This window comes from Coregonus clupeaformis, chromosome 1 (genome assembly GCF_020615455.1).
Source record: "Coregonus clupeaformis isolate EN_2021a chromosome 1, ASM2061545v1, whole genome shotgun sequence".
NCBI classification, from domain to species: Eukaryota; Metazoa; Chordata; class Actinopteri; order Salmoniformes; family Salmonidae; genus Coregonus; species Coregonus clupeaformis.
This window is the reverse complement of record NC_059192.1, coordinates 96,512,388-96,525,954: the sequence shown is the minus strand read 5'-3', so window position 1 is coordinate 96,525,954 and position 13,567 is coordinate 96,512,388. Positions and strand designations below refer to the sequence as shown.

The window sequence follows — 13,567 nt, the reverse complement described above, 5'->3', positions numbered from 1 at the left end:
TTCCACCCCCCATGCTTCACAGTAGGTATGGTGTTCTTTGGATGCAACTCAGCATTCTTTGTCCTCCAAACACGACGAGTTGAGTTTTTACCAAAAAAGTTCTATTTTGGTTTCATCTGACCATATGACATTCTCCCAATCCTCTTCTGGATCATCCAAATGCACTCTAGCAAACTTCAGACGGGCCTGGACATGTACTGGCTTAAGCAGGGGGACATGTCTTGCACTGCAGGATTTGAGTCCCTGGCGGCGTAGTGTGTTACTGATGGTAGGCTTTGTTACTTTGGTCCCAGCTCTCTGCAGGTCATTCACTAGGTCCCCCCGTGTGGTTCTGGGATTTTTGCTCACCGTTCTTGTGATCATTTTGACCCCACGGGGTGAGATCTTGCGTGGAGCCCCAGATCGAGGGAGATTATCAGTGGTCTTGTTTGTCTTCCATTTCCTAATAATTACTCCCACAGTTGATTTCTTCAAACCAAGCTGCTTACCTATTGCAGATTCAGTCTTCCCAGCCTGGTGCAGGTCTACAATTTTGTTTCTGGTGTCCTTTGACAGCTCTTTGGTCTTGGCCATAGTGGAGTTTGGAGTGTGACTGTTTGAGGTTGTGGACAGGTGTCTTTTATACTGATAACAAGTTCAAACAGGTGCCATTAATACAGGTAATGAGTGGAGGACAGAGGAGCCTCTTAAAGAAGAAGTTACAGGTCTGTGAGAGACAGAAATCTTGCTTGTTTGTAGGTGACCAAATACTTATTTTCCACCATAATTTGCAAATAAATTCATAAAAAATCTTACAATGTGATTTTCTGGAAAGAAATTTCCTCAATTTGTCTGTCATAGTTGACGTGTACCTATGATGAAAATTACAGGCCTCTCTCATCTTTTTAAGTGGGAGAACTTGCACAATTGGTGGCTGACTAAATACTTTTTTCCCCACTGTAAATGGGGTGAGAAAATGCATTATATCTGGATAGATAAACAGCATGGATCCAGAGTAGATGAGTGGAGTCGAAGGAGAGTTAGGATTCTGTTCATGGACTGTGTTAAAATAAAAGTGGCATTATTAGTGTTGTATTGAACGAGGAAAATCCTCCCAATCTGAATGAATCCTAGCGAGGATGCAGGGTCTTTTTCATTGTCCCTTAATCCAGTACAAATTATCTCAATATAAAAACCCAAAATACAGCAAAACACAACCCCCTCCCACCCCAACCTTTGGTGTGTCCCTCCAATCTTTTCTTATACGGACTACAGTCATTATTTTCTTTGGATGGTTAAGTGGTGGTCATAACGCTTCATTATAGCTACAGAGAGAACTATCTGATCTTTGAATAAATATACCACTGTATCATTGGTGAAATGGCTGTGAAATGAAGTAATCATGTGAACGACTGAAGCTGAGGCAATGGTGAGGGAGAGTCAGAGAAATATTCCCAAATTCCAAATTGAGACCTTATCAAGTTTGCTGCTCAGTTATATTCTTAAATTCTGTTAAGAATAAATCCATTGCGTTTCCTGACTGATATGAGCTTATTCTTTGATCTCGCATTTATTTTTCAAATTACCCTCCTGTAACTTTCCAATTTGCATGCAACATTACACTGTAGTGTAATTAGCATAAAATAGCTGAGGATAAGTTTAATGGAAGCGACAGATGGAGGTTCAGTCAAGGCAACTGTATCAAAGGCCTGCTAATGGTTCAATTGGGATCCAGGGGACTACTAGACTCTTTCCCTCACAGCTACCTCCATAATTACTCTATAACTCCTCATGTTCATCTATTGTTCATGTGGTGCTTCACCTGGAATCAGTTTATTTTAGGTATTGGGTTGATACTTTTTAAAAGGTAAGCATGCAGTCATGTTTTTCTTGTTACAGATCAAGGTATTTTCTGCAGAATATATTGGTTATTTTGGAGCTATAGTTAGAAACCATCAAAATGGGATTTTGAGGCCTGCAGTTTAGTTATGTACAGCATCACTCTTTATCCAGTTACAGATAGGCTATACATTACTGTTAAGATATTATGCCCCAAATGTCACTTGTATTATACTTTGTCACTGAGTCTGAAAATCTGTTTACATAATACTTATTTTTTTAACTCAGTGAAATGTGATTCCCAGCTCCCATTAGCCTTGTCTGAGTCATGTTTTTGGTTCCAGGGGTGATCATCAAGAGGAAAAGTGGTGAGATTCCCTGTCCGCTGGCTGTGGAGGCCTTCGCTGCACACCTCAGCTACATCTGCAAGTATGACGACAAGTACAGCAAGTGAGTCACTAATTAGCCCACTAGTTGACATACTGGATCTATTGTAGTAATCTGTACTCATTTGTCACCCTGGGAGAAAGGTGTTCGCCAATATGAATGTTCATCATCATAGAACAGGGGTGGCCAACCCGTCTCCTGAGAAGCGACCCTCCTGCAGGCTTTTGCTCCAACCCTAGCTATAGCTCACTTGATTCTACTAGCTGCTAACAAGGACATTAATTAGCTGAATCAGCTGTGTTACAACGAGGTTGGAGCAAAAGCATGCGTAACCAGTAGCTCTCCATGACAGTCTGCCATCCTGGATTGTTGTTGGTCTAGTGAAATTATTTTAATATGGCAAAGTATTACGCTGTTCCAAATTCATCAATATTGTGTCCTTCCGTCCATCGTAACTCTGTCTAATTTCACATTATCCACTCAGATAACTGGACGTGATGGACATCTGACACATATTATAAAGTTACCAATTTGTCAAGATCCCAGATAGCCACTCAGGGTTGGTCTTTTCTCTCAGGTATTTCATCTTCCACAAGCCCAACAAGACGTGGCAGCAGGTGTTCTGGCTGACCATCAGCATCGCCATAAACAACGCCTATATCCTGTACAAGATGTCCGATGCCTACCACGTCAAGCGCTACAGCCGAGCGCAGTTTGGAGAGAGGCTGGTGAGGGAACTGCTGGACTTAGATGACTGCTCCCCCACCCAGTGAGGCGACCACATAATCTTTATAATATACACCCACATACTGTACCCACCCACACACACACACTGTCACGTCTCACACGAACGCACACACACACTGTCACGTCTCACACGTACCCACACACACAAACACACTGTCACGTCTCACACGTACCCACACACACACACATGTACCCACACACACACACACACACTGTCACGTCTCACACGTACACACACACACACACTGTCATGTCTCACACGTACACACACACACACACACTGTCACGTCTCACACGTACCCACACACACACACACACACACACACACATAGTGTCACGTCTCACACATACCCACACACACACACACACACACTATCACGTCTCACACGTACACACATGCTGTCACGTCTCACACGTACCCACACACACACGGTCACGTCTCACACATACCCACACACTGTCATGTCTCACACATACCCACACACACACACACACTGTCACGTCTCACATGTACCCACACACACACTGTCACCTCCAGGTGTGGAGAGCAGGTCTCTATATCTGAGTCAGAACTCAAGAGAAATGTCTATAGATTAATGTTTCTTTACTGAGGCAGAAAGCAGAGCCATTGTACTGTCCACATGCCTCATACTGCTAGGACCACAGGCTGCATGACAAAATAGTGTTTGGATCATTTACTCTTCAATGTGCAGAATTTTTTGTATTTTTTTTGACCGGGTTAAACATTGTTTCCATGTAGTTCAATGTCACTCTGTAATGGCAATCTATGATTCTATTGGACCACCTACCGAGCAACATCTGGGGTGTTCTCTCCAAGATAGACCTGAACCACTAAGCAGATATACTGTATATATACTTTATGCAGTTTATGGAAGCCCAGGATCCATTATGTTTAAATGAAATATGAAGGAGAAGTAGATCTACATTACTATCCCCTTCCAGAGCTATTCCTGCTGATGGTTCATACGTGGAATGGGACATCTCCTGCTTACCAGGGTAGTGCTTACTGAACTCAATAACTCCATATCTCAGTCAAAAGGAACCTTTCAACTGGTCATCAGATCATATGACTGGCAGGCTCTATTCTCAGCCAATGGGTCCATCGCTGTATATTTGCAACATCATTGGAAGTACTGGATGGTGTGAGTTGTGGGCAGGTTTTCAGACGGCAAATGGTTTGATGATATGATAAACCATACCAGTTCTTACCAATGCTGGCCACATGAACGTTGGCTTGGATGAGGCGTACTGTTACTGTACAACATGAACACAGTCTCCATGTGGCGTAGTCTTTGGATCATCAAGAGCTGCAGGGGTCAGTTCAGTTCATCTCTAGATATACACGCTGAACCGTCCAGCTGAACCGTCCACAGCTAAATCTGAACTGTCCACAGCCAAACTCTCACTCACTGACAGACCACACAGAAACAGACATGGACTGTTCCCAGTTCAGGTCTACTGAATGGGGCGGGGCTTCTGGCTCGGCTAGTCACGTCCACAGCTCATTCCCTGACATTGATCTATAACGTATGTGAGTTGGGTTTGAATTAAACATTTCATACCATCAGCCAATGACTATCTCAGTCCAATGATGTCACTAAAAGACGGAGAGAAGTCAAGACCAGACCCACAGAAGTTTGGCAACATTATTCCTTCCAATTGTGCTTTGGAGAATGGATCCTCCTGTCCTGTAATGACTTGGAGAGGGTGCTGTCTTGCATCTTGTGTGGGGACAGAACAGTACCCCAATGTGCTGTATGTTGAGCTGTTTTAAGTCAGTGAAGTGAATGTCACTGTGGATTAATAATGTCTTCTTGGCCAATAGAGAATATTATGTCAGTGTAAAAGTCTGCAATTCCAAAGTTCACATGCAAAGGCCTATTTTATCCCTTGGCCCGATGACATTCATTTGTCCTTATCCACGCCTTGCCACTGTGACTGTGTTATTGTTGTGTGAAGTGTTTGTGAGATTTGCATTACTGAGGCAGAGTTGTCCCAGCTAGGGCACTACTCATGCACTTTCGATGGTCTTGCACTTTAAAGTGATTCAATAAAGGTCTATTGATGTTTACTAAATATCCCTAGCTTTGATGAATACCTTTAATTAATGGTGGTACTAAATGCTTCCTCAGAAAATAGAGGAGTTAAATGATGCACATTAATACTCAATAACGATTGTGTAAATCCATGCTCTGTCACAGAATACTGGAGATTTAATGCTGTTTAACTGGTATCGCCTAAGTTTCCTCCCTAATTATTGAGTGCTTGACCATTCTTTGAAGAAGCAGGAAATTAAAGTTTACTAGAAAGGGAAATGAGTGTCTACTGAGTTCTGACTTCTGCAACCAAGTGCTACAATGTTTATGCAGGAAGGATTTAAAGGGGATATTGCTGATCAACTAAAGTACACTTGATGATGAACACTAAAAGCCAATGAAATTGAAAACGTTTTGAATATTATGAATATTTACAAAAATATATAGTATGTGCATAGGCTATTGAGGTGGTAAATGTGTTTTGTTTTTGTGTGCAGATTAGAAGGTATATATACTGAACAAAAATATAAACGCAACATGCAACCATTATGGGTTACAGTTCATATAAGAAAATCAGTCAATTGAAATAAATTCATTAGGCCCTAATCTATGGTTCTCACATGACTGGGAATACAGATATGCATCTGTTGGTCACAGATACCTTAAAAAAAAGGTAGGGGCGTGGATCAGAAAACCAGTCAGTATATGGTGTGACCACCATTTTCCTCATGCAGCGCGACACATCTCCTTTGCATAGAGTTGATCAGGTTGTTGATTGTGGCCTGTGGAATGTTGTCACACTCCTCTTCAATGGCTGTACGAAGTTGCTGGATATTGGCGGGAACTGGAACACACTGTCGTACACGTCGATCCAGAGCATCCCAAACATGCTCAATGGGTGACATGTCTGGTGAGTATGCAGGCCATGGAAGAACTGGGACATTTTCAACTTCCAGGAATTGTGTATAGATCCTGGTGACATGGGGCCGTGCATTATCATGCTGAAACATGAGGTGATGAAGGCGGATGAATGGCACGACAATGGGCCTCAGGAACTCGTCAAGGTATCTCTGTGCATTCAAATTGCCATCGATAAAATGCAATTGTGTTCGTTACATTTTTAGTCATTTAGCAGACGCTCTTATCCAGAGCGACTTACATTATCTTTTTATTTTTCATACTGGCCCCCCGTGGGAATCGAACCCACAACCCTGGCGTTGCAAACGCCATGCTCTACCAACTGAGCTACATCCCTGCCGGCCATTCCCTCCCCTACCCTGGACGACGCTGGGCCAATTGTGCGCCGCCCCATGGGTCTCCTGGTCGCGGCCGGCTACGACAGAGCCTTCGTTGTCCATAGCTTATGCCTGCCCATACCATAACCCCACCGCCACCATGGGGCACTCTGCCCACAACGTTGACATCAGCAAACCGCTCGCCCACACGACGCCATACACGTGGTCTGCGGTTGTGAGGCCAGTTGGACGTACTGCCAAATTCTCTAAAACGACGTTGGAGGTGGCTTATGGTAGAGAAATTAACATTAAATTATCTGGCAACAACTCTGGTGGACATTCCTGCAGTCAGCATGCCAATTGCACGCTCCCTAAAAACTTGAGACATCTGTGGCATTGTGTTGTGTGACAAAACTGCACATTTTAGAGTGGCCTTTTATTGTCCCCAGCACAAGGTTCACCTGTGTGATGATCATGCTGTTTAATCAGCTTCTTGATATGCCACACCTGTCAGGTGGATGGATTATCTTGACAAAGGATAAATCGCTCACTAACAGGGATGTAAACAAATGTGTGCACAACATTTGAGAGAAATAAGCTTTATGTGTATATGGAAAATGTCTGTGATCTTTTATTTCAGCTCATGAAACATGGGACCAACACTTTACATGTTGCATTTATATTTTTGTTCAGTGTATGATTATAATTCTATTAGAGTCTTCACTTATAGGTAAGACAAATGATTGTGATTTTTCACCTTTTCTTTCCCCCAAAAAACATTGTCGTTCTTGTGTATGTTTGTGCGAGCCACTAGTTCTGTGCACTGATCACTGTCTGAAAGAAGCTCTGACATGCCATACGTCTGTTGATAATGCTCATAACAATGTTCTTTTGTTCTGAATTGTTATATTGATAAGACACCAAGAAGAATGCATGATACAGTCCACAACTGTTCAAAGTGAACACGTCATTACTCAGCCATGTGTTAGATATTTTCTCAGTGCCTTTTACAGTGAGGGGAAAAAAGTATTTGATCCGCTGCTGATTTTGTACGTTTGCCCACTGACAAAGAAATGATCAGTCTATAATTTTAATGGTAGGTTTATTTGAACAGTGAGAGACAGAATAACAACAACAAAATCCAGAAAACGCATGTCAAAAATGTTATAATTTTTTTTTTCATTTTAATGAGGGAAATAAGTATTTGACCCCCTCTCAATCAGAAAGGTTTCTGGCTCCCAGGTGTCTTTTATACAGGTAACGAGCTGAGATTAGGAGCACACTCTTAAAGGGAGTGCTCCTAATCTCAGTTTGTTACCTGTATAAAAGACACCTGTCCACAGAAGCAATCAATCAATCAGATTCCAAACTCTCCACCATGGCCAAGACCAAAGAGCTCTCCAAGGATGTCAGGGACAAGATTGTAGACCTACACAAGGCTGGAATGGGCTACAAGACCATCACCAAGCAGCTTGGTGAGAAGGTGAAGTTTGCCAATGAACATCTGAATGATTCAGAGGAGAACTGGGTGAAAGTGTTGTGGTCAGATGAGACCAAATGTCACGGTTTCGGCCGAGACTGCTCCTCCTCCTGGTTCGGGCAGGCTTCGGCGGTCGTCGTCCCCGGAGTACTAGCTGCCACCGATCTATGTTTCATGTTCGTTTGGTTTTGTCTGGATGTTGTACACCTGTGTCTTGTTAGTCCTCGTTAGTGTCCTATTTAGTTCTCGTTGTGTGTGCTTGTCGTTGTGTGTGATTGCGCTTCTGTTTCGTGTTTGGAGCTACATTTTCCCTCCAGTGTTTTGGAGAGGGTTGTTTGCACATGTTTGTGCTTCATTTGTTTTGTCGCCGGTGTGCGTCGTGTATTTTGCCTTCGGGCTTATTGTGCTTCTGTTGTATATATATATTATATATTGCACTAAAGCCTTTGGACTGAGCCTCTGCGTCCTGCGCATGATTCCTACACCACACCCACCTTCAGCACGCCTTGACACCAAAATCGAGCTCTTTGGCATCAACTCAACTCACTGTGTTTGGAGGAGGAGGAATGCTGCCTATGACCCCAAGAACACCATCTCCACCGTCAAACATGGAAGTGGAAACATTATGCTTTGGGGGTGTTTTTCTGCTAAGGGGACAGTACAACTTCACCGCATCAAAGGGACGATGGACGGGGCCATGTACCGTCAAATCTTGGGTGAGAACCTCCTTCCCTCAGCCAGTGCATTGAAAATGGATCGTGGATGGGTATTCCAGCATGACAATGACCCAAAACACACGGCCAAGGCAACAAAGGAGTGGCTCAAGAAGAAGCACATTAAGGTCCTGGAGTGGCCTAGCCAGTCTCCAGACCTTAATCCCATAGAACATCTGTGGAGGGAGCTGAAGGTTTGCGTTGCCAAACGTCAGCCTCGAAACCTTAATGACTTGGAGAAGATCTGCAAAGAGGAGTGGGACAAAATCCCTCCTGAGATGTGTGCAAACCTGGTGGCCAACTACAAGAAACGTCTGACCTCTGTGATTGCCAACAAGGGTTTTGCCACCAAGTACTTAGTCATGTTTTGCAGAGGGGTCAAATACTTATTTCCCTCATTAAAATGCAAATCAATTTTTAACATTTTTGACATGGGTTTTTCTGGATTTTTTTGTTGTTATTCTGTCTCTCACTGTTCAAATAAACCTACCATTAAAATTATAGACTGATCGTGTCTTTGTCAGTGGGCAAACGTACAAAATCAGCAGGGGATCAAATACTTTTTTCCCTCACTGTACATCATTTGTTCTACCGGTATGTTCTAAAATTGGTTGAGGATTTGTTTTGGTATAAAGGAGAGAGTAATATGGACAAAACCACAGAAAGGCATTTGATGCCAGTATCATTTGGCGACTTCAGATGATTTCTGCTGAGAATATCTAAAAAATATATAATTTATTCAAGATAGATTAACAAATGACAGTTTGTCACATCAATCTGTATAATGCATTTGTGTTCATGAAATTCATATTATTTTCTCACTCCATGATTCTACTGTTAGGTTTTTTGTTCAAGCCTTACAACACAGATAGCCAAGCCATATCCAGTTCCTGAGGCCACATCCTATCATTATTTTTTAGCATCCTTGGCCATTTCTCATTGCCTGAAATGTCTTTGTGTCAGTCTGATGTCACTGTAATTCCCTATAGCATCTGAGAGGCAATGTTAATTTACCATTTCTCTGTCAAATTCACAAGGTCAGTTGATTGACAGCCCACTCAGGCTATCGTCACCGTTCTGTCCTTCTGGTATTTAGCTACTGCTGTTCTCTGACCCATAAAGCATCTGTCTAACAGTGAGTGTAACTGCAATACCATGCTACCACTCCAGTGCACCCGCCTCTACCCCTAAACTCTTAATGGACAATCTGAGACTGCATGCAAATAAGGATATTACCATACACTCTGCCTCTCTCTGGCTAGTCAGGCAGCCCATTTTCATTAAGTCCTTAATAGTTAGTAAAAAAATATATATATTTTGTGAATGTTTTTCATTCAATTTAGTCTTCACTCTGCATTAGTGATCAAGACTGATAAAATACTGTAAATACATGTTATTATTACAGTATAATAGCCTACATGGAGGCTACATTTTGGACACCAACTGTGAAGTTTAATGGAAGTAGCTCAGTGAACTATGCTCATGTCGTGTGATGAGTAACCTTGCCTCTGCCTATTGGCTTCTTTGCATATTCAAGCCTGTCTCAAAATAATAGTGCTACCACTTCTGAAGGAACATTGAGACTTCATTGTTAGTTATGTCTCTCTGTAGGCATATAGTGCAAAGTCTAAAGTTGGGACCTAAAGATGTATGGTTGAGACACTAATTTCAAGGAAAGGAAATGAACTTTGCTGACCTCAGGGCTTCATTATTTGATATTCAAAGGTTAATTAAAAATGCAAAATAAATACAATAACCTGATAACATAAGGTGCTATCAAAATACTGTAAAGAATTATAGTAGAAAATATTGAAATATTTCAAAATATTTAATATCATAACGTTCTCAATCAATGGTCAGTAGTAAAGTGGTCAAGAATAACAAGGGAAGTTGGTGAAATGAAATCTAGTTTCAGCATTGGTGTATTTCACATTGTACTAATAATGTGTAAATAGCTCATGTAAGCTGGACCAAACATCCTAACGTATCGGATTAATTCTATAAGAATGTAATGTCAAAAACTGTATGTACAAAACATAAACTGCAATGTATGACTGCTCTGGGAACGTTGTGTTGTAGAAACTGCTTCTTGTCCTGTGTGTCCTTCATCGGTGGAGGAAAAGTGATAGCTGTGTTGTGTTTGTACGTTCCTCATTGTGTATTCCCACTGTGATCTCCATGTTAACAGTGCACCACCCTGGGCCCAGTTTTTCAAAAGTTGTCTATCTGGATTTCTCAGATCAGATAGGCTTAAATGCATAGAAACACAATGAATAGAACAGGAATCCCCATTCGAGTCAGTTTTCTGTTCTATTCAATATATTTCTATGCATTTAATTCTATCTGATAGGCGAAATCCATCTTTTGAAAAACTGGGCCATGATGACTGACTTTGTGAATTGTATGTACACCACCTCTGTTGATGAGCGTTTACACCATTTTGCACACATTTAATAAATGTTAATGATTTTATACACCACCAGTGTCAAGAGTTTATGTAGGTATTGGAAAGGGTTTACGAAGGCGTTGTTAACCTTATAGGCTTTATAAATTATACTTTATCTAAAGCGTGACCAATATGCGCATATTACGCTAGCGCCCCCTGTGGGCTAGGAGTATGGTGCATGTCTAGGCCAGCACCCCCTGTGGGCTAGGTGTATGGTGCATGTCTAGGCTAGCGCCCCCTGTGGGCTAGGAGTATGGTGCATGTCTAGGCCAGCACCCCCTGTGGGCTAGGTGTATGGTGCATGTCTAGGCTAGCGCCCCCTGTGGGCTAGGAGTATGGTGCATGTCTAGGCTAGCACCCCCTGTGGGCTAGGTGTATGGTGCATGTCTAGGCTAGCGCCCCCTGTGGGCTAGGAGTATGGTGCATGTCTAGGCTAGCGCCCCCTGTGGGCTAGGAGTATGGTGCATGTCTAGTCTCCAGATGTTTAATGCGCTGTAGGTAGTAGTAGTAGTGGGCGACAGACGGTCTGTTTAGTAGAGCTGCTGATCTTTGGTGGCTCTGCATCCTTAAAGGTCCAATGCAGCCAGTTTTGTATCAATATCAAATCATTTGTGGGGAACAATTAAGTACCTCACTGTAATAGATTTCCATTGAAATTTGGAAAGAATTAGCTTTTTAGCAAAAATAATTTTCTCAAGCAATAATGTTGCTAGGACTGTCTGGGAGTGGTCTAAGTAGGAAGGGGAAAACTGAAAACTAGCTGTTATTGGCAGAGAGGTTTGGATCTCTTTTATTTGTCTATTAACCAATTTACTGCATGGTGATGTCATCATGGTAAGCCGAAACTCCCGCACATGCAAACCTGCTGATTAGAAGGTCCTGTGTAGATTGTATTTTCGACCAGCAACTATCAGGAAATAACACTGATCAAATGTTTTCACACTTTTACAGTGTTAGTTTCATCAGTTGTTGTACAATATGATACAAAACACAGGAAAAACAGAATTTTGACTGCACTGGACCTTTAATGTCTGTTACATGTCTGTGTTACATTACCCTGGGTAACACATTGTACAAACCCTTTAGTTTCCACTGACTGTGGGATTGTACATGCAAGAGGTATTAGAGCTGGAACTTTATGCCGTACTAAAACACAACCATCCTTTTGCACCTGCATCTAAACCAGTGTTTCCCAATCCTGGTAAATACTGGTTTAGCACTCACACAATTGATTAAACTAATGAAAAGGCTTGATGATGAGTTGATTTGAATCAGGCGTGGGAGTACTAGGGCAAAAACAAATGTGTATCCCTGGCGCCCCAGGACTAGGATTGGGAAACACTAATCTCAACATATTCATTATAGCAGTGGTTCTTAAACCTCTCCTCGGGGACCCCCAGACGTTTCCCAGTTGTGTTGAAGCCCTGATCTAACTCACCCGATTCACCTAGACAAGGGCTTGAGGATTAGTTGACAAGTTGACTCCGGTGCGCTAGCTCTGAAATAGATCCAATACATGGAATGGACGGGGGTCCCCGAGGAGAGGTTTGAGAACCACGAGAGAGAGATGTCCAAAATTTGCTGATTTATTAATTGGCGACACTGGAGAACAGCCAGGGCTGGATCTTTGTTAGAGGCTGTTTCCATGACAATACCGTCCTCTTTTCCCCTGAGGATGACTTTGCATAGCAATGAGAGCAAGCAGGCCAGGAAAACTGACTGAATGATTTAGTTACAGCCGTCATCAAAATCCAACAAAATTAACAAAACTCTGGCTTCCGAACCTTAATTATTTCTCATTGCTAATTAACCGAGTCTTCAAGGAATGTAAAGAAAGTCCACATCTCTTTTATATATAAATGCATTTAAGTTAATCATTTTCCCTCATTTAAGTAGAATTTTTGCCATAACTATAAAACGGTAAACAACTCCAAGTGCTGTACAGTAGATCAACTCACTGGTGTTGCTAGTTACATGTTCATACTGTACAGTTGATCAACGTAGTGTAAATACGAACATACACTTTTACATTGGTTACCCCATACTGCCTCCCTGTGATTTGAATCGTAATCTACACAATCCTACAGCAAACCATTTTATCAAAGGAACAAATCATATTTTATGTCCCAAATTACTACTTTCTTGATTTGGTTTATTATCCGTCATCATTATGTCAATGGAACGTCCTTAACATTGTAAATCAAATAAGTAAATCACTTTGGCACATTGTGCTATGTAAACATTTCATCCAATTAAAATGTGGCTGTAATGCTAGGATTCTATTTTCCTCTTTCCGTAATTCCTAAAGTGAACAGCAAACTTGTCATTTTCACACAAATCGTACAAAAAAGGCTTGATTCAATACTTGAACAACCGTTGCCACCATGTAGACAATGTTCACTCGAGCAATTCTGTTTAGTACTGTAGGCCATCCTCTACACATCCGAGTTTCACATTAGAATTGTTACAATTGACATGAACACCGAAACTGTTAAAATTTCAACAGTGGCGTACGTGATAGCAGACAAAGCTCTTACCATGTGAAACTTGTCAACTCATCTCACATGGGAGGTTACAACCCCCAACTCATCTCATGATTCCATTGTCCTGCTCTCACACAGATCTCACATTCTGAACTGCAGATACTGCAGGTAGAATATGGGCTGTTTCCTCACTTACCGTGG

General features: G+C 41.9%; 1 protein-coding gene across 1 annotated transcript in view; it reads left to right on the top strand.

Annotated features, from left to right (window-relative positions):
- LOC121578013 (piggyBac transposable element-derived protein 5) overlaps nucleotides 1–3,076 on the top strand; it is a 110,262-nt gene extending 107,186 nt beyond the window's left edge. Inside the window, exons 6-7 of the mRNA XM_041892055.1 lie at nucleotides 2,163–2,268; nucleotides 2,783–3,076. Of these exons, the coding sequence (XP_041747989.1) occupies nucleotides 2,163–2,268; nucleotides 2,783–2,978 (302 nt within the window). The 3' untranslated portion in view covers nucleotides 2,979–3,076. The remainder of the gene's footprint in view (nucleotides 1–2,162; nucleotides 2,269–2,782) is intronic.
- The last annotated feature ends 10,491 nt before the right edge of the window (nucleotides 3,077–13,567 follow it).